Raw genomic sequence first — 23,018 nt, forward strand, 5'->3', positions numbered from 1 at the left:
TCTAGAAGCGTATGAAGAATTTCACTTTATATCCAAGTTGCACTCAAAACAACAGAATATTAACCCTGGAGTTTTATTTTAGAAAAATTTGCAAGTTTAAAATCCATTTGGTGCCTTGGCGAAGCAAATCACGATACAGAAATATCCCATAGTTAGCAGAAGTTATTACTTTTAAATAAAATATATAATTTTCGGTAGTTATCATATTTTAGAATGGAGTATGACACTAAAATATTCCTTACTGAATTTTTTTGTGGGACTCTTTTTTACGATGTTCTTCAGTTTCTTAGGAGATAAAATACGATCAGGAATATTCTTGTGCATTTTTATTTAAACAAAGAAATATTTCTTAAACTTCAAAAAAGTTTAGAAATATGACGAGCAAAATAAAATGCCGGGAATTTGACGCTCTGCGTTTTTCTTTCATTAAATTTGAGAAGGTTTCTTACAAACGCTTAAACCTAATCTAAGAGGAATCCCAGTTTGCATGCTTGACTTTTATGACCTATGACCAATCCAGAGCTGCCATCTATAGCTGGGATTTTCATTAATTAATTAGATATAATTTTACTACTTTTTTCTTCTTTAATAAACATGTTTTTTTTTTTAAATAAACACAATTGTAATCTTACACTCAAAATCATGCTTTTTTTCCCGATTAGGTGGAATACAAAAATTTTAGCTGAATTTTTCTGAGCCCAATGGTGTGGAGATTACAGACGTAGCACAATAGAAGCAGAATTTATGTATATATTATAGCTGTGAGTTCTTACTGATAATGAAAATTCCAATTTTTACTACCACAAAATACTACTTGGCCAATAAAAATTCCAACTAATTCCAATGTACTACTACTTACAACACCAACAGAAGTTCCATGTCTGATGACATTACAAGCTGAAGTTAAATGCTTGGCAGTTACAATCAGAGTTTTTCTTTTCATTTCCACCAGTCCCGCAGTGGACTGATCGTTAAGACACGGTTCCCTGCAGGTATCACCGAAGTCAAGCATCACTGGCTATGGTCAGTGCGCGGGTGGGTGACCACTTGGACCAGCCTGCGTAGGGACCGAGGGTGTGCGATATTGGTCCTAATTAAACTGTTCTACCGTAAAGTGCTCGATTTCGCGTGCAGGTATTCGGGCTACCGAAGCGGGGGTGCCATCCCCTCTGCAGAGGATCAAAATTGTGATGGCATGTCTTCGGATCATCCTCAGGGGTGTTTCCCAGACCGTCGCCAATAGCCCATCGTGCAGCTCTAGTGCGACGTAAATTAACTACTACAACAACAACATTTCCACCACTTTACTAATTATATAAATTTTTTCTTGCAATTCTGCTTCTCAGGACAATGCAAAATAAAATCGTTTCTAGGCTGTTAAAAACAAAATTTACAGCCAAAGTTTATTTATTGTCAATCAAAATTTCGACATTTTTCTGGCTGGCTTGTACTAGAATTTTACGGTGCTAAAAGAAAAAAAAAAACAAGTTTTAATCGTTTTGTGCACACTGCTAGCAAAATTTATTTTGCGTATCTAAATTTCGTCAGTATCTAATTTTAACTGGAGATCTGTACCAGGCTATTCAAGGAAGCTCATATCAACAAATACATCAAAATAAGTAACTTAACGCTTGCGGGTCACATCTGTCGAAAGGACCCTTCTTTCTTGACATTTAAGATCTTCATTTACAGACCAATGGGAATTAGAGTTGAATAGGTAAGCCTAAGATCAGTTGGCTTGACTTGTGGAAGAGGATTTCAAAATCCTAAGAATTACTAACTGAAGATAAACCGCATAGAAATGACCAGAATGGAGGAAGGTTCTAGGGAAGGATGTGGCCCATAAAGGGCTGTCATAACAATAGAAGAAGAATATCTGTAACTAATGCTAATAACAAGGTATAATTGTTTCTTAAACTGTGAGAGAGAATTTCTTCGTCATTTTTATACCCAGTTGGAATTTTAAAGACTTTTTAGAAGCAACCTACTTAAAAAAAGGGGGGAGAGAGAGAGGAAATAGTAAAATGAAATTTTAAAACTACGTTTTTACCGGTACACTAAATACCAAAAACATAAGGGGTAAGGTGCATAAATGTTCCGTGTCAATCAAAAATCAACACCTTCTTCGTTTTCCGAAAAATCATGCGACCTTTACTTTCTTCTATTGTAGACAAACGGAAATAGAATAATTTTTTGCCGTTTATTCTATTTGTGTAGTTCTTAATTTTTTTAAAATTTAATTTTATTATTATTATTATTATTCGAATTCATACATTTCTTTATCATTATTCTTTTTGGTGGCACATAAATAATAATTTTCTTGAATTTTTGCGGAATTACAATGATTTTCATTACAAAGTTTTATGCGAACATTGAAGGAAAATAGAAGCAGACACAGTCCTCTTTAATTGCTTTAAAAATCTAAAGGGCACTGGTTACCCTGGTAAAATATGGATAAAGGACTGCTTGTAAAAACTTATAGAAGTATCAAATTAAAAATCTTAAAAAAATGATAGCTGTTTTTTTAATTAAAAAAATTTTTGAATTTTTTGGACACAAACTGTACGAACCTGTACAGTTAAGAAAAAAAAATCTGAAAATTACCCAAAATCTAAAAATATTAACCAAATGTAATATAACCATAAAGTAAAAAGTTAAAACATTTTCTAGATTTTAAAAATCATGAGTAGCAGTGTAAAAATCTTATATATATATATGCCCAGGGGAAAATATGGAGACAAATGACTATCTGATACTAAGATACTTCATAAAATATCAAATTAACCCTTTTGCCCAGAATTTTCATTAAACATATTTTTCTTGCTTTTATCATTATTTTGTATTAATTTAAGTTAAAATAAGTGAAAAATATTACATTTAGCGTTTTAATACTTTATGGTTATGAAATACAGCAATAAACTTCAAAACACGGCTCACTTCCAAACATTAACTTTTCAAATTTGCACTTACGTATTTGCAGTTATTTAGGCCTAAGAGAAATAGTTACGTATCATTTAAAAAATTTTAATTTACAAAATCAATTATTGATAAATTTTGAATATGAATGAAAAAAAAATTTCACTTCGATTTTATATTTTACTGCAAGGGTCACTGGTGAATTTATTTTTTATTTTTAATTACTTTTTATTATTTTTTAAGAATTTTTTATGACACAAACCCTATAAATTTTCACCGTACAAAAATATTAAAAATTAAAATAGTAATAAAAACCGGTGATTTAACCATGCAGTAAATAGTTAAAAATTATCGATCCCTAGATTTGGAGTAGTCATGTAAAAATCTTTTATTAAAAAAAGAATTTTATGCCTAAGAAAATAGTTTTTCTGTAGGTTTAAAATTATTTAATACAAAGTACAAAGTAGGTAAAAAAAATTTTTTTTCAATATAATTAAAAGTGACAAAGCTTATGAAAAAAAGGGCCCATCAGTAAAAGCCATCCTTCACATCGAAAAATAAAATATTTGAAGAACATTAGAAGCAGAGGAGGGTATTGTGATGGAGGCAGCAATGGAATTGGGCAAATTTTGTTCCAATATTTTTTACAATTAATATTGTTACTTAATATCCATATCTCGTATTTTAAAAACACAGGTAACAAAACAATTAAAGAAAAAGAAATTACTGCATTTCTTAAATTTTAAAACTGAAACTGTTCTTTTTTATAACAGGTTTCCGCTATAATTATTTTTAAGAAAAAAAAAATTAAGAAAATAGTTCTTCAAAGCAAAAATTAATATGAAAATTAATTACAATCAAACTATTTGTATTCCATAAATCATTATACCAGGGCTCGAAATTTTCCCTCGCCTGCGACAAACTATCTCGGGCCGGAGAAAGAGAGTATGAGAATTTGACTAGAGTAACAGATAATTAACTCCAACATAACAGAATTACAGAGAGCTGCAACTGACAAGTGGTATTTTAATGCCGAAAGATAGTGTGAGACAAAGACAAAATGTTTAAAGTAAGGAGAACATTTCTGATGTCTTAATTTTCCGATACTTTTTTCTTATTTTAATGATATGTCGATGATATTAAAACAATTGAGACCGTATGGCAATCTTATTCTAACTTAATATTATTATTATTGCTTTTCATTACCATTTTTATTATTTTGGTCACAAAATAGTTCTTTGTACTACGTCTGTTAACGCATTAAAAATTGTTCACATTATTCGTGAAAATAGCACCGAACAAAAGGTTTAGTCAAAGTTTAAAAGAAAAAAGTTTAGTTAAAAGTTTAAAAGAGCAAACCTTGGAAATTTCATGCCCTGATTTTCACGATAGTTTGCGGTTTGTTTGAAATATTTTAAAAATTATTGTAAAAATTTTGTACTTTTCACTATTATTTTTTTGCAATAATTAAAAAGAAAGCATAAATATTGATTATTTTTAGCGCTAGAAGTAAAACACTAGTGCTTAAGGTACAATGCTTTTCTTAAAGGTACAAATCCTTCACCATTCACATTATATAAGGAAACATGATATTTACATAAAAGTTGGAGATTATTCTTATTGTACATGAACTGAATAACTTTTTTTTCCTACTAAATAAAGACATTAACCTTCCTCAAATATATGTTGTTTTAAGATCTTCAAGGATTACCCATGCTTTATAACTCAGACAATAAAAAGGGTTGAATTCCCTTGGTATTCTTCAAAGAATGCAATTACGAACATTTCAATTTTGTATATCTGAAAGAAAAGATCTCTTAACAAGCCTTTTGTTGAGGTCACATGCAATATTTTTATTGACTGTTACTCAATCAATAGCAACGCAATAAGCTCGTTTACAATTACAAATGATGATCTATCGCTTAATTTATTACCTATCGTTAAAATTTACTACAATATTCAAATTATCAATCTTTCGGGTTTTGAGTGATTGCGAAAATATGTTAGTGAACATCGAAAAAATACAACAAGACCTTAAATTAAAACAAAATAAAAGAACAAAAAGGCTTAACAGTTACCAGTAACCACCACTGTTCCTCAAAGATTAAAATTCTTATGCGTAAAATCGATTAAAGAAGCTATTAATACATAAATTATACAACTCTATTAAACACATTTGAATTCTTGAAATGTTGTATTCATTTGCTGAGTGAATTATGACTATTTTTTAACAGTCTAGACCAGGGAATGAAATTTCAGTTCTGAAGGTACTAGCCTGAATTAAAATTTTGGTCAACCCTATTTGCACATAAAAACTCGAACAATTTTGAAAGTGTTAATAGGTGTAGAGACTAAAACTATAAGGGAATGTAGAAACTGACAAGTTGAAAAATGTTCATTGATAATAATAATAACAACTCAAAATAAGGTTGATGTAAAGTTTCCAATATCAAGAAATATCATTAAAATAAAAAAATAACAGAAAATTCAATTATCAGAAAAGTTTTCATGCTTTTAATGTTTAATGTTTGTAAATTGCTGCTATTCGGCTATAAAATACTGTTTGTCAATTGTAGCCATTAGGGTCAAAGGGGAGTGGGTGTTCATAAGTTTCATTCTGATTTATGACGTGCAAACGGAGACCCTCAACTCTTGGGAAAGTATAGGAGTTTGATTGTGAAACACAATGTTTTGCAATACAAAGCTTTCTCGCCACACATAAATATTTAATCGCCAATGGCGTGCAGTTGAGTGGAAATTTCAATTTCGCCCCTTGGTAAATACTCTTCAAAATCAATGTGCTAGTGGGAGTTATTCTTTATATTTTTCTGTTTTTTCTTACTTGTTTTCTGCAAACTCAATTTCTTAGCATATTTCAAATCATTTAATAGAAGAACATACTGTCATTGTAGATTATATTCCAAATATCTAACTTGAGTTTAGCTATCAAGAACTCTAGCTTGTATAAAAGAGTTTGTATCAAAATGCAGTGCTAGAAAATATAATGTTTGTATCAGTATTACGTGCTTTTATATATACATATTTTGGTGCAAATATTACAGTTATTATTTAATAAATATTTCCCAATTCAAACCATGTAAAACCTAACATGAATTTGTAAAATGAAATGGTTGTCTCTCCTGAAATAATTTAGAAATAATCCAGAATAGTCTAAATTTATTAGAAATAGCTAAATTTTTTTATAAAACAAAAATAAGCATAATAATATTATAATTAATTTTGATTTTCATCTACTACATCAGGTTTTTATCTGCCACTTAAAGGTATGGAGAAAAGCTAATCTGAGGATTTAAATTAAGACCATCAATATATTCACACATTCCTATGTGTACCTCAATCATTTCTTTTTAATCTTATATCAGTACACTGGTTCAGTAGTTATGAGTCCTCAAATAAGTTTCTTTTCTCCCTACAGGTAAGGGCCAATAAAAACCTGATGTTTTCTATAATAAAAATGTCTTCTGAAACTGAAATTTTACATGAAATATTTAAAAGATGTTTGAAATTATTTTATTTAAATTACATTTTTTTTCTAGTTATATGCATTTTTTGCCGAAATGGGGGGGGGGGACTTAATTTGGTGGGTTGTCCCATTAGCCTTCAGAGGTAATAGGCATTCCGAGAAAGTTTTTGTTAAAATGGCTGAATTCCACAAAATTTACGATCATCTGTGCATTACGCATTTTTACAAAAATGTACACTCCAAATATCTCACTTTTGTTAATTTTTATTATTACATTAATAAATATAAAGTTGTAATAAATTTAATAACTAAAGTGGTAAGCGGTGGTTATAAGTTATTCCTCAAAGAAATTTTTTTGAAAAACTTCTTCTAAATCCAAATTTGCACATATTTCATCAGAATTTTAATTTCGAAATTAAAAAACAGGTCTGTACGTGCCCCGTCATGTTATAATTTCCAAGCCAATGTGTTCTCCTGTTGCTGCTAAAAGGGAGAATTATACAAATCCTCTCAAATAAATAAATAAATAGATAAAAATAAAAATTTGTTCACATTTTTTCGAAATCCTCCTTTAAACCTAGACTACTAAACTTTAATCAGTGTTACGCTTTAACTTCTTCCTCTTTTAAATCCGTTCATCAGCTCGTTCCCCAATGATTGCTTTTAATTTTTGTTTAAAAATCGACATTTCTTTTTTTTTTTTAAAAGACAATGTTGTTAATAAAATATGTAACTATTATAACTCTAAGAAGATTTTGTTATTATTTAATCGTAACGAAACAATATATTGCCTGAATGTGAAAAAAAAATCAACTGTACTTGAAAAAATTTAAAACTTAAAAACTCACACTGTATGATACAAAAATGATGTAATAGATGAGAAATAATTTTACTCGCACACGATATTTAACTAGAGCGTTATATCATTATAACAGTCCAAATTGGAAACGGTTTTTATCAAATTTAAATCAAGCTCTTTATAATTTTAAAATTTTCAGTATAAATGTGAAGATTTATATCTCGAAATATCTAATATCTCTCTCTTATTCTTTTTATTGCTTTCGGCATTATTTCAATTGTGAGCTTATAAAATAAAAGCCTCGAGAGCGATAAACAAAATTTCATACAGCAATAGATAAATAGTCACTACTTAAAGCAGAAAAAAGATAAAAAAATCATAAAAAAAACAGCAACTTAAAATTTTAATAGTATTTGAACAAATTAGAATTTCGATAAGAACTCGTGTTAAGTTCTTAAATTTCAACTCTGTAGTTGCATTTCTGCGAGCTGCAGAATAGCCCTCATCGTATATCTTACTACATTTTTTACATTCTTGAACTGATTATCAAGTGTTAAAATTTTTTATTAATTGTATCTGTAAATATTTTTCTTCTCATTTTCGTAATAATCAAGTTTTTAATGTTATAGTTTTTGTGTAGCGAAACAAAAAATAAAACAAAGTTAAACAACCAAAACAGCTGTGGAGCCGCTTACGATTCTTTTTTAATCAAGACAGATCTAGATAATTTAGATTATTGATAAACTATATATCTACTTTTTAAAGATGTTAAAGTGACACTTAAAATTTTCAAATCTCTGAAAAGTTGGTTGTTTATTAGACGAAACACGTAATTAAAACTTTAAAAAGCAGCATTTTATTGAATACAGTTATTTAATCGATGTTCTAATGGTGATTTCAAGGATGGCAACTATTAAAATTTAAACATTCTTTCGGTGGTATTTTACTGCTAACCTTCCGTCGCTACACTTATGACCCGAGGCTAAAAATCCTGGCTATTTTTCTAAGCTTTGTGATTGTTCAACGACTGAGACTACTGTTGAGTATTTTATAGCGTCACATTGAAAGGTTTGTTCTATTCTGTTCTGCGTAGCGACTTTTTTTCAGGTAAAAGAGCGAAGGTCGTCGTCCAGAGAACTCTCCAATCCTTTCTTATTGGACCTCGTTTAACACAGTAACTTTGAGAAAGCTCAAACTTGCCGAAAAAGAAGAAAAAGAAAACCAGCTAACCCAGTTTTCGTTTGATTTCTCGTACCGGACACGCAGACGATAACTGACTTGTGTTCTCGCTTTTCACCAGACCACACTACCAAAGCAAACATCAGCGTGGAACTTAATGATTATCGTATGTGCTTTATAGAAGTGGATATTATTTGTTTGTTTAGACTGGGTTAAGTCTTACGAGTCAGGTGAGTTATTTATTTTGTTTAAAGTTGCCTAAATACAACCTTGAAAAAGTTTTTTTGAATTTTTTATTTTTTTACTGACATTAAATATTATGTCATGTTACATTGAAGTTATTATTCTTAATGTTAAAGTATAAAAAATTCATTTCAAAATGCATAAAAAAACACGTATGGAATAGATATTACTATATGTATTATTGCTGCCTCAAATTTTGTTACACGATTTCAAAATTAACTTTCTAATTATATATTCTAGCGCTGTAAAAGAATTATTTATCAATCAAATGATGCGGCAAATAACATTTTATTTAAAAAGAAATTTTGAAATTGAAATTTGGAACACGATTAACGAAGCTCTGTTATTCATAGAATCGTTTGCTCAAAAAACCAACCTTGTTATTTTTGCCCATTTTGGAAAGTTGTTTCGTAACATAATATGACAAATAAAAAGATTATTATTTTTTTTTTGGTGAGATTGTATCTCACGAAATTTTTTTAATTGAAATTATAAATATAGATTATTCAAAAGTTAAAATTAAATGAGAAAACAGACATTATGAAATAAATTAACGTGAAATTTATTCAGACTCGAAAAGCCTAAAAGTTTCATTCAATTAAAGTAAGAATTTTTAGTTCTTATCATGTTCATGTTTATTTCTTTTGCTACCTTTCTTTAAAATATTTTAATTTATTTGGTAAAATGAGTTTGCGTTTGCTAATGAGGATATTTAACGTCAGCCCTGTGGTCATTGCATTGCAAGCAGGGATCTGCATACAGATTGAACAATTTTCTTTTCGAAAATTGTTTTATAAATAATATATAAAATGTTTCAAAATACCTTTTTTTCATTTTTTTTAAAAAAAATCTCCAATTTTTTAATGAAAAAAGTTAGGTTATAAGTAGGCATGAAATAGAGAGTTTTTATAAATTGCTGATAAATAAATGAATCATTCCGTTGCAAATTGGCTATCCAGCCTTTGTGGTGGGTTAAGTTTTCATATATTAAGACTTGGGCAGGGGTTATTCGATCGTGTGTTAGTGGTTCAGAATCTTTTCTAATGTAATATCAACGGAGCTTTCATAGCCGGAAAAATCCGCGCACGTTTGGGGAGCGTGGTGCGGAAGCCGGGTGATTGCTAACACCATCTGCATTCCGATCCATAGTAGCGGTTGGTGTGCGCACGCGCCAGTCAAATCATCATCAAATATAAATTACAAGTCGTCGCCAATAGCTCAATAGTGTAACTTTTGAGAGACGTTAAAAACCAAAACGTCTCAAATCAAATGAAGGAATCATGGATAATATAAAACAAGTTTCTCTGAATGTAACATATATTTATAACCTGACAACTATATTTCAATTTTAAAGTTAAACATAATTTTTTAAAAATATTTTTTCTTCAATTAAATTAAAAGAACGACATAATTAAAGCCTTTTAAGTTTTTTTCGTAACAGTTTTTTGAGAAATTGCTGTCAAACCAGTAATCATTGTAAATTTAAATGTAATATTGTAAAAAAAAAAACTTACTACATTTACGAAGAAAAAAAATGATAAGAGCCGATTATTATATTGCTAATAACAAAACATCAAACTCTTTAAAGCATAAAGTTGATCAAAAATACTTTTTAATGTACAATTAATTGCACAATTTAATCAAAATTCAGTATTACTATTTTGTTTATCCTTGTGAGAAATAAAGTTTTTTTGTTAGATTCATTAACGTTTCTTTAATTGCTTCTTTTTTTTCCTCCCTCGCAATTCTTCCCTTATTTGAAATTAGTATGTGAAGTTTCAAATCTATTTTTTTAAAGTTGACCTTAATATTAAAGTATTGAAACCTTAAAACTTTAAGTACCTATTTAATTAAAGGAACTACTGTTGCTTTTTTTTTTTCTAGTCATTTTGCAGAAAAATATCACAGTGTCTTTAAGTGATAATATAAAGCTATAAACTTTTCCAAAATGCGTTAGTTAAGTTTATTTTAACCAATTAAATGCAGAATTAAAAATATTTCTAATTTGATTACCTATAATAGTAACGCAATTATAATTGTAGAAAAAACAACGAAATTTATTTATTTTTCCTAATTTTTTTTAATAAATTTTTTATTTATAACTTATTTATCACTAGATTTTGCTCAAAGTGGAATCATAACTATCATGAAAAAACAATTTAATGTAACAATTGAAAGAGCAATTGAAATGTAATTTTCACAACACTTACATGGAGAAAAAAATAAACCGTACCGTACGGTACTGAGATTTGTTGAAAGAATGACACCATAAATCTGGTTCCAAAATCTGGTGTTTAAACCATTCATTTAGTAATTTTTCCGTTCATATGGTAAAGTTTTCCAGGAAATTCTGGTATTCAAAATTATAATTCTTATTACCCCACAATTAGATTAAAATATAAAACTGAAAAGTAAATTTAACGGAATAAATAGTTTTTATGCCATTTTCTAAGGTATCATGATAGAATTACCAAATTGTGCCCTATTTACATAATTTTATCACATATTACGAGACCATATTTTTTTGTTAGTGCTTCAGTAAAAATTACCGAGCTTTTTGGTGCTTCTACAGAGCCAGAAACAGGTAAAAATTTTCCATATTCTGGATGGTTTTTTCTTCTTTTTTTCCTCAGTGCATAAAAGCTAATTTTTAAAGTTCCCTTGAAATTTAATTAAGTAAAACTGACCATTTCATATGTATACAGGTATGATAAATAAACAAATTATTCTTATTACTGTGTTACTTGACCTAATTTAATTCATTGTTAATTTCAAATGTAGATTAAATTCCATTCAGGAAACATTTATCGAAAAGAAAATTCCAATTTCCTTCAATCACGCTGACCGTGATATCGCATGTTTGCGGAAATTGATTCGAACGTAACGAAAACCTCGCTTTAATGAAATTACTTTACAATTCACCCAAGAGCACGAATAAAAAAAGTAAAACACGTTCGGAAAATCTATGTACACCTATAATTTACGTAGTTTTACTAATGAAAACATTGCTTTACTCACCACACGTGTTTTTGACTTTATTTACTTTTTTTTATGAAATTATTTTGCGGGTGATTCCATAAGAATATTAAAACTAGACACGTGGGAACAAAGGAACGTTTTTATAAATATTAAAGCTTTGATTTAAATATATAATAAAGTTCATTTGCCTGGCTGCTATTTTTCACATATTTTTTATGCCAAAAGTTTTAAAAATATATATTATTTCATTTCCACCATATATCTAAATAATTTCCACAATAATTCCATTGGGGGTCATTCTGCAAGAATATTAAAATTAGAGACGTGAGAACAAAGAAACATTTTATTTAAATATGAAGCTTTTATTTCAATATATATTGTTTAAATTTATTTCCCTGGCTGCTATTTTCCACACATCTATTTTATTTAATGTCAAATGTTTTAAATATATATATTTTTTATGTTGTGGAAATTAAATTCGGTAAGAATTTCATTTCAGAAATACACTAACATAATTCCTATAATTTCTACAATATTTCCATTGTATGAATATTGAAATTAGAGAATTGAGAACAAAATGTCAGTTTATTTGAATATTAAAGCTTTAATATTCAAATTAATTAAAATAATTTAAAATAAATTTTAAAATTAATTATAATAAAAAATATTATTATCTAGTTGTTATTTTCTGCATTATTTTAGTAACTAACTTTTTTAAAATACATGCTTTTTATATTATTGAAATGAAATTGACTTTAAATTTTAGAAATTATTATTACTTTACTAACAGCTGTACTTTATTGCAGCTATTACTTTATTACAGCTATTACGTACTTTAACGGTTGCGTTAGACTAAGTTATTAGACTTATCTAAAAGTCATATACTTAATTGAAAGACGAATCTTACTAAACTGCAAAGTATTTTAAGAAATTAAGGGATTTCATATAGAAACATCAGCAATAAAACATTTAAAAAAGTTTTGTCAAGTAGAAATTGTTTTATTGATTACATTTGAAAAATCCTTGGAATTATAAGTCAGAAACATAAAACATTTATTATAAGTCAGAAACATAAAACATTTATGAACTATGATAGAGGTCCTACTAAAAGAAATTAAAACAGTTATTGAAACCTGTATGACAATAATTGTCTAAAGAAATGTTGCAGGTAATATTTATGTACAAATATTACGAATAAAAAATATTAATTTACTGATAAAAAAAGATCCGAGCTGAAATTATTAAATGAATTTAGTTTGAATCAGTAAACTGAACTGTGAGAAAACAATTCTAATATTAGCCTTTTTGTTTGTTTCTTGGGTTTTATTTTTAACATTTTGTGAAGTTATCTTTATTCCGCCATGTGTCTCCCATATATATTAACTCATTAATTTATGAGTAGAAAATAATTTACTAAAAATAAGGTACTCATTTAAATTATTTTTCGTTACATTTTCTTACAATAGTTCTTTAGAAGTAAATAAAACTTCGAAATCTTTTTTAGAAAAATGGGACTCGACATCAGTAAACTTTTTCTTCTTCTTAGAGCTAGTAAGTGAAGATTGAGTAGTTAATTAATAAAAATTGACTTAACAGTACCAAATCAAAAGGGGATCAAAATTAATTATCAGTGAAACATTTTTTAGAATATGAAAAAAAATCATTTTGTTAAAAATTTAGATGTTTCAAATATGTGACCAAAATATTTAATACAATCATAAATATTAATAAAAGGCAACCTACTTTTTTTGAATAAAAAGAAAGGCTTGTGAATTCAAAGCTTTATACTGTGAAGTTGTGAATTATCACGGTTTATTTTGCTTTATGTCTTTGTGCAAAGATGCGCTCACGCATAAACATCTCTAAACACAGTGGTAATCATTTCTCAAACAAGATTTCGCTGATTTATATCATATTGTCCCAGATCAGTGAATTCAAAAGTAAAGTTTAAATCAATAGACGAATAGTCTGTATTAATAGTTTGTAATTTCCAATTTGTTGGAATAGCTTATTGTTCTTCGATTTGAAGTTTTGATCATTCACTATATTCATTGCTTATATAAATAAAAAAGAACCACAAAATATGCAATTGTAATCAAATTAGTAAATTTTTTAGGGGTATTATTCTTTTATGCATTAATTAACACTTTTAGTGCTTTTTGAAAATTATTACACAAGTCTATTATTTTATTTCTAACTTTTAAAAGTTTTACTTATCTTATAAACTTTCATGCAAATAACACCTAAATAACTATAATGCTACGGTTTTGTAACTATGCAAACGATTCTATTCTAATTTTAAATGTTCTAGTTTTAAATCATTTACAATTTGCATAAAAGTAAAAAAATTGCATGCGTTACAATCCACACTATTAAATTATAGAATAATAAATGATTTAAAAAAATAAACTTTAGCAAGGAATTATCTTCGAATAAATAAATATTGTAATTTCTCATAAATAGTTTTTATGAATCTCTTATATAGTTACATATGTATGATAAAAGATGCTTAATATAAAATTAACTTGATATTAACTTGATAACTTGATTAATATGAAACAAATTTATATTTTTAATAAGCACACAATTTAGTAAAAAATACAAAATTGAAAGGAAAATTTAACCGCATGAATGGTTTTCATGTCATGCTTTAAGGTGGCATGATTAAATTATCGAATTTTACCTGATTTGTCAAACTGTATAATATATTATTAAGCGATATTTTATTTTTAATATTATAAAAATCTCTTTAAGCCAAAGCTCTTTAGTAAAAATTACCAAGTTTTTTCTTGTATGATAAATCTTACAATACGGTAAATTTACACCAGAAATACGGCGAATTTTAGTATATTCTGGTAGTTTTGGCCATAGTAGAAGAAGTTTAGTTAACATATTCCTAATTTTTGAATAAATTGATTTTCAATTGCTTAATATTTCGTAGCATACAATGAAGGGACAATAAGACATCATTATAATAAGAAAAGGAAACAAAATGTTTCTATCACTATGAGTATTACTATTAAAATATTATCCTCACTATAATGGAAAGAGAAAATAAAGAAAGTCTTCCTCTCACTATAATTAACAAAATTTGCTTAAATGTATTTTTCTAACAATTTGTTTTTCTAAATAGAACACAACTGTGTCACCATTTTTTAAAATCGATCTCTATGTATGCCAAATAACGCACATACACAGACCCGTGATTTAACGCACTATTTCTACCTACCTAATCCTCAAAAGGGCATCGAAAGCATTCCGGCTCTTTACGCTTTCTGATTTCGAATTTCATTGCCAAACCAGATCAAAATCATTATTTGTAAAGATGATAAGGTATTGAGTTCTAAAGATTATGAATGGTATTAGAGATAAAAAAGAAAACCTTAGATTTCGTTACGAAAAAAAATTTTTTGAAGTGACAGCAATAAAATATTGAAATGTATATTTAATATTTCATGGTTTGTTCTTAAAAAGACTTATATTTTTTGAAGATTTATATTATTTAAATTGTATTCCAAGGATTTGAAATTGATTATTAAGATATTGCAAAATTTTAATTTGATAAATTCAATAAAAAACATAATTAAATTTTAAAAGTTAATTTAGATATGCCAAAGACAGTCATAAATTTTTTAAAATAATAAATACGCTGTAAAAAAAAAATTATTGTTATTTAAAATACTGTTATTTTAACAAACAATCTGTATTGTTTTAACTAAAAATTCTTTAAAATAACTTTGTCAGTATTGTGGTCAAAAAGAGTAACATTTGTTAAAAGTAGATTCCATTTACTTATTATTTATGCTTCATTAAAAATTTGAAATTCTTCTTAATATCACGTCCCTGTTCTTAGCAAATGTTGCGAGACTCAATCAGAAAGTTCAATTCTCTGTCGTTCCCTACTTTACTTAATTAAAATAAAATTCCTCACCCCATTTCATGAAAAAAATTTTATTTACACAAGTTGTTCCATCATATCGTTATAGCAGGCTGCAATCCACATCATTTTCTTTTTAAAATAAAACGTGAGAAATCCTAGCTTAAGTAGCGTATTTATAACTCACACACAATTAAATAATAAATGTATGGAATCTACTTTTAATAGCATTCGTAAAATCAGTCGACGCTGGAATTCGAACCTGGGTCACCTTATAGAAGTAAGTGTTCAGTATTTAAGAAGAAAATCATAAACTGTTTTTGTCTTAAGAGTCTCACTTATTAAAATAATATTTAAGTGTCAAAACATTTACAACTATAGTGGCTAAAAATAATGGCAACTTAACTTACCAAAACATTATATCTAAAAAAGTATATTAATCAGGTAAAGTTTCAATTTGACAATAAAGTCGAATCGCAGTTTTACTTATTCGACGTTCAAAACCATAAAATAAAGGCTGAAAAATAAGAACAAATATAGAAAATAATCATAAAATGATTTGAGTAAGGGTAGAGTTATCGTACAGTAAGCACACTGCATGACAAAACCTAATACTTGAATTGACGGTTTCACTCCGTGTATGATTTGGAGGAAAAACAAAAAAAAAAAAACCGTTTTGTCAACAAAGGAACTTTAAACCGTCAAATATACAGAGAAAGCTTGTAAAAAGAACGAGGATTGTTTAGTGTTTATACCATTCCACAATCATCATAAAGAGCGGAATGTAACTTATTGTATAATAGTTTTAGCTCAGTTTTAAGCCATCGTTATGTAAGTTTTTCATTACAACTGTCTGAAATTTTTTATTATTATGAGATATTCGTTTATCCCTTTTTGTATGCTTACTAGTAATATGTCTGCGAGAACGTTTTAGTTCTAAATTGAAAAAAAGAACATATAGTTAAAATACATCAAAATTTAAATTACATTCTGATATAAGCATTAATTAGTAAACAAGATAACTTTTTAACAAAATTCTACGGTGTAGATTCATGTTAATTTGTATTCTGATCAGAAATCGTAGAGGTTCAAAGATTTTTTATTTTAGTTGAAAAAAATTAAGTTAATATCACTGACCTGATAATTATATTGAATTAGAAAGCTTTCAAAATGTTTTATTGCATCATAAAAATATGAAAAGCAGTAGTTCTTGTAATTAAAATTAAAGTATGTGCAATCCAATGCATTCCGTCTCTAAGAATAATTAAAGTTTGAAAAAAATAATGTAATAAAATAAATTTTGTTCAGGTTTTTTACTAAACACTATCTACTGCACAAAAAAATATTATGTACATTTCAAAAATATTTTCAAGTCTCAAAAGCAAAAAACTTTTTTAATATGCTCTTAAAAGTGTTTTTATAATTCGCCAAACATTACTTTTTGTTAGAATAGATAAATAAATGCTTTAAAATATTTATTTCAGTTTTAAATGTCTCTTGCATTTAACACGTAAAAATTAAAATGACTAAATTTTAACACATTTACCAAACATTATTACCCATTATAAAACTACATTACATAACGAATAAACGAATTAGTTCAATATAAATACGTTACTTTTATTAAATTAATGTAAATTGAATGCTGAAACTGTGAATATTAAGAAATATAATGATATGATTATGTAGAAGTAGAATAATATGAATATTGAGAATACGTGTCTATGAATATAGAAATATTATATTTATAGAATATAATAAAAGAATATCATGTTTTTAACTGCCCTGCAGTCGCTGCAGGCCTTCACCTCTTAAACTACCCCACAGAAGAGGATTTGTATTCTTTTAATGCCGTAGAAATAACAAAAACTATTCAAGCACACCATCAAATATGATTCAATAGAGGATACGACACCAACCATAATAAAAGAAATAAAATATAAAAAGAATTTGAGAATTAGAAAAAAAAAAGAATTTGAGTGGAAGGATGAATAAAAACACTATGAACAATGAAAAAGACTTAAAAGTTCAATAGTTTCTAAATAAGGTTTTCAGCATCACCTTATATGAAATTTGGTTTTAAAATCGATAAACTAACTGAATTTGACCTTTGTAGGGAATGGCGTTTCACATATCTAGGCATGTCCTTATGAAAAATGTTGAAAAAAATGTTTCATTCATCTTATAAATTTGTATATTTATTCGAATATCGCATCCTTGGGACATTTGTATTAATTAATCAGGTATTTAGAATGAAAAATTTTAACGCCTTACATTGACGAACTGGTTTTTTATTTTAATCGTTTGCATTTAAAGAATAGCAGTACGAAATCCAAGGATAAACAGTAATGTATATTTTTATATTTAACCCCATCTAATTGGCGTGTTGAAAGTGAAAATGAGATAAATGATACCAATTTTTGGGGAAAGCAAAACAAAATTGGAGAAGCTGTAAAACCCGTTACCGAATTAAAGAATGATGCTCGACGACCCAAATCCTAAATGTATTCAACAGACGACAATTTTAGCCTCAGGCAAAAGAAGCGAGAGTCCATGGAATACTTTACTCTTAGAAGTCGGATAGAATAAATTAATGCCCTCCCTCCAAAAAGATTCTTCACTATTCCACCTAATTCCAAAATAGAGTGTTTTAATATTATTATGCCTAATTTATATGTAAAATTACTAATCATAAGTTTTACTCTCTAGCAATTTCGTATAGAAGAATTTTTAAACACTTCTTCTTAAACTGCTGACTTATTAATTTATTGAAAATATGCAGATGGATTTGTAAAAAAATTCAAATGCTGCAAATGTAGTGGGCCAGGAAAAGTGTTTTATGGCTGAAATGGTTGGTAAGATATACATTGTTTGAAGTTTTGAAACGCGTTGAACCGCAGTATCGTTTAAATTGCCTCAACCTTAACATCTCCTCTTGGTATCGCATTAATACGGTACTAAGATGAACTATATATTTTGGAATTATCAAGGAAAATAATCAATCCTTCTTGAATTCGATAACACGATACAAAAGTTCGGAAACAGAATGTCGAAAACATTATTCTATCGAATAACATTACACTGTAAGCACGTTTATGGTAGTTATTGTTTTACCAGAATATAATGGATAATTTTAAAAACTAGGTAAGGATGGTTATACGACAGTATTAAAGTGTAGTAGCTGTGGAAATGAAGCTGTCCTATAAGTTCTTATTAAATATGCCTCATCTCTTCTTAATCTCCCGTATAAATAAAATTTGAACAAATATTATGATAGTTTACGGTAATCAACGTGTTATTCTGGTATTCAGTCAAAAAATGTGTAATTGTACAACTTTAACTTCATTACTAGAGCAACTATTTAGAAGTCAAAAGGAAAAGTGTTACTAAAACATATCATCGAACATTCACGGGAACATTCGAATTCCGACTGATTTCATAGTGAGCTAATGAGGCGTAAAATTTCCGCATTTGTGATAATTCGATTAATACACGAATTCGAAGGTCAAAAAGTTAACCCGATTAGCAAGTTTGGCGAGTTAGAAAAAGCGGAAGGATTTGTTAAAACTGAAAAGAGGCGGATATTAAATAGATTCTTCATGGCTTGCCTTAACTACAAAACGGCATCACTATTTATTTTTTATTTCACTTCGAAACAAAAGGAAAAACAGGGAAAAGAACAGATGAGATCCAGGTCAGATTTAGGGAATGATTTCTCTATGGCGGTCAACCACTTGTGAAAATTTCTCGATGCCACCGAGAAAGAACATCTAGCCGTGCATGCAATGACAAACAATTTAAGTTGTCCTTCCTTTCAATAAAAATGCATGAGATATGTTTTGAGAAAAGTTGATGAACAAGTTGTTATAACACGGAAGGTGTAGTCGATTATTGTTGAAATGAGCAAAGTTGCACGGTATGAAGTTCAGAACTAGTTATTACTTTTATTTTGTACAATTTTTTGATTTAAAGTCTTAGAAAAATAATAATAAAAAAATTGCTAACATATAAATGTAAAACTGGTGATACAAAGGCACCAAAATTGTGAGAAATAGTTTTTCTGGGAAGAATAATACAATATTACGACATTTAGTTATTCAAATCTTAGTAATTGAATTATGCATTAATTGTTAAAAAATTCATATTTAATCAAAAAAAAAAAGATAAACTACGAGTTTTTAAAACTAGCAGAAGTAGTTGCAGCTTTATATGCTATCAAAAAAGGTATTATTACCACTAAAATTCATTATAGTTATAAAAAAATTTGTGCTTGAATAAAAACCAAATAAGTTGCGGATTTTTAAAACTAGCAGAAGTAGTAATACTTTTATGTTGTAGCAAAAACTTATTGTTATCGCTAAAATTTGTCGTAATTATTAAAAGAGTTATATTTGAATGAAAAATGAATAACCAACAATTTTTTATAACTATATGTGGAAATAAAATTCTAGTTTTACATAGTAGCAGAAAAAAGAATCGTTATCATTCAAATTCATCGTAATTATCAAAAGATATAGTTGAATAAAAAACAAATAAGCTGCAAGTTTTTAAAACTAAGTAGTAGCATAAGAATTAAGTTTTATGTTGTAGCAAAACAGTATCATTATTATTAAAATTCATCGTAATTTTACAATATTCTTATTTGAATAAAAAACCAAATTAGCTACAAATATTTAAAATTAAGTGCTAGCAAAAGTCGATGTAGCTTTATTTCTTAAAAATACGTCATTATCATAAAATGAAATGGTTATCGAGAAAATGGAACATTATTATGACAATTACTCAAATCTAGTTATTCCAATCAAAGTACTTATCAGCTATTAAAATTATAAATGAGTAATTAAAAGATTTATATTCGAATAAAAAACTGAATAAACTACACATTTTTAAAGCTAAATTGATAGGTAGAGTGAAGAAATTTCAATAAAATAAAATTCGAAAAGTATTTCTAGTCCCCCAATAGCTAATGAAGAGTACAGTTTCACTTGGCAAATTCTTCTTGGCACTAGTGTTATTTATTCCGCTTAAATTTTACGTTTTAAAAACATACTATCATTTAAATCTTACTAAATATTTCTTTAAAATTATTCAACCTTCTAAAAATATATGGATTTGTTTTATTTTAATAATCGAAGGCAAATAATTACAATTAAAAAGAAGAAAATATTTATGAAAATACTATTAAGAACTTGATTATTGAGAAATTTTTTCTTCTTTCATTATTTTATTTATTTATTCTGTAAGAATTTATCCTTCTGAAATTCGAGCTTTAAATTGCAGAAAATGCCTATTTTACTTAAATAAAATGCAACTCAAAAGAAAGTAAACTCAAAAATGCCATAATTTTTTTTTCAAATTCAAGTTACATTAACTTTTTTTTAGTTACTTTCAATTATTTTGTGAAAATGATAATTTTAAAATTTCACCATTTTTGCGTGCATATCATAGAATATTTTTATAGTATATTTTTTAATATTTTGATCTGTAACAAAATCCACTAGACTCTTGCGCAAAACTGTTCAAAATGTTGCCTGAATTGAATTTATTATTAACTTAGAATATAATTTAGATATGACTTTATATATAACTTAGAAAGCGCTTATAGAATAATCAAGTTCGATCAAAATATAAAGGCATGCAAATACATTTAATATGTGGAAAAAGTACAACTATTTTATTTGTTTCCTACTTCAAAATGTCGATTTGTTATGGACTTCAAAAATTTAAAATCCTCAAAGTTGTCTTAATAGTTTGAGGCATTTTTTTAGATGTTAAAATAAAATTAAAGTATTTTTGAAGAATTCACATATTAAATTTTCAAGTTAAGTTTAATACTTTTCAACTACTCTTTCAACAGTAGCTCAACTATTATTATTTTAAAAAAGGGAGTGTTTACTAAATCGGTGTTATTAAAAAATACACCCTGTTAAACCAGATTATAAGGGTTTGGCACATCATTTTTTTCTTCTCTTTTTGTCGACAAATATGTTGAATTTTGTTTTGAAACATACTTTTTATTTATTTTTATTTCAGTTGACTTTCTTCTCGGAATCTCGTTGTAACTGATTGCATACGCCTTTGCAGTGAAAGTTTAACAGTCGACGCCCTTAATTATCACATTTTTTTTAACGTTTGAAAATATTCAGGAAATAATGAATAAGCAAAATCTGATGTTTTTTTTATTTAGCACGTGAAGCCCTTCACGTAACTCGAAATTGATTTCTTAGATTATATTCGTGTTTTGTTTGTTGAGGAAAGTTCCTAATACGAGACATTTCTTTTTTTAAATCAAGCTTAGAATATAATTATGACGTCCACTATTATTACATCAAATGTCACGTGCACTTACGTGACCAATGTAAGTCAATAGAGATTGGTCATAATTTCAAAACTCAAAAACGCTGCTGTGTTTTCTCTAAAAAATAGAAATGCTAATCTGTCTTAGTATGGGATAATACCAAAATACACTCTATAACAAAAAAATCGACGCACCAAGAAGGAGTTGTCCGATTGAAACGAAAATTGGTGGATAGGAAGACAATGTACAGAATAGTAAATGATTAAAATTTCAGAACAATTGAATAATTTATTGCAGAGTTACAGTAACAAGTTCAATAAGGTGTTGACCCGCCTCTAGCCTGGATACAAGCTGCCACACGGCGTGGCATAGACCGATAAAGCTCCCGGATGGTCTCTTGCGGTATTTCCTGCCAAATTCGATCCAATTGTCGAACGAGGTCATCAACATTCCGTGCCAGATGCAATCGCCTTCCCATCATATCCCAGACATGCTCGATGGGAGAGAGATCTGGTGATCTGGCAGGCCAAGGAAGAGTTTGACAAGCTTGCAGACAGTTCATAGCAACACGTGCCGTATGTGGTCTGGCATTGTCCTGCTGAAAAACCAGCCCAGGGCGCTGCAAAAGGAACGGTAGCAAAACAGGTCTTAGGATGTCGTCGACGTACAGCTGTGCAGTAAGTGTACCTCTAATGACGACCAAAGGGGTCCGGCTGTCAAAGGAAATGGCACCCCAGACCATAATGCCTTGTTGAGGGCCGGTGTGGCGTGCAATAGTGAAGGCAGGATCCCCCTCTGCCCTGTGCGTCTCCAAACACGTCATCAATGATCGTCAGGACACAGTTGAAAGCGGGATTTGTCGCTAAAGACTATACGTCCACAGTCGGCATCATTCCAGCCCGATCGAGCCCTGCACCACTGTAATCTGGTTCGGCAATGTAATCGGATGATTGCTTCTTGGTTCGTTGATTTTTTTTGTTATAGAGTGTATATTAACGTGTTGAAAGGGCTTCCATGCTTAGGCGAGTACTAGTTTTAGTAATTACATGAAGTGTACCTTGTGAGTTATAAGCTACCCAATCGAGTTATGCTAATTCTGTTCCGGGCTGTTTCCATGGAACCTGGAGGAAGCCATAATCGTGATACTTAAATGTTCTTTCCGAGGAGGAATTGGCAACACGAATGGGGCTGAGCCACTTAACAATTTCGTTTTCAATGTTTATTTGCCTCATAACAGGTCTCA

General features: G+C 28.4%; 2 protein-coding genes across 2 annotated transcripts in view; one reads left to right on the forward strand and one right to left on the reverse strand.

Moving 5' to 3' along the window:
• The window catches only part of LOC107442530 (origin recognition complex subunit 2), a 31,876-nt gene extending 31,426 nt beyond the window's left edge, over positions 1-450 (reverse strand). The window contains exon 1 of the mRNA XM_071181521.1: positions 243-450. Within this exon, the coding sequence (XP_071037622.1) occupies positions 243-324 (82 nt within the window). The 5' untranslated portion in view covers positions 325-450. The remainder of the gene's footprint in view (positions 1-242) is intronic.
• Positions 451-8,234: 7,784 nt separating this feature from the next.
• Positions 8,235-23,018, forward strand: part of LOC107446838 (proteoglycan 4) — a 36,453-nt gene continuing 21,669 nt past the window's right edge. The window contains exon 1 of the mRNA XM_021144699.3: positions 8,235-8,608. The gene's annotated coding sequence lies outside the window, so the exon portion shown is untranslated. The remainder of the gene's footprint in view (positions 8,609-23,018) is intronic.

This window comes from Parasteatoda tepidariorum, chromosome 5 (assembly GCF_043381705.1).
Source record: "Parasteatoda tepidariorum isolate YZ-2023 chromosome 5, CAS_Ptep_4.0, whole genome shotgun sequence".
In the NCBI taxonomy this organism is placed as follows: Eukaryota; Metazoa; Arthropoda; class Arachnida; order Araneae; family Theridiidae; genus Parasteatoda; species Parasteatoda tepidariorum.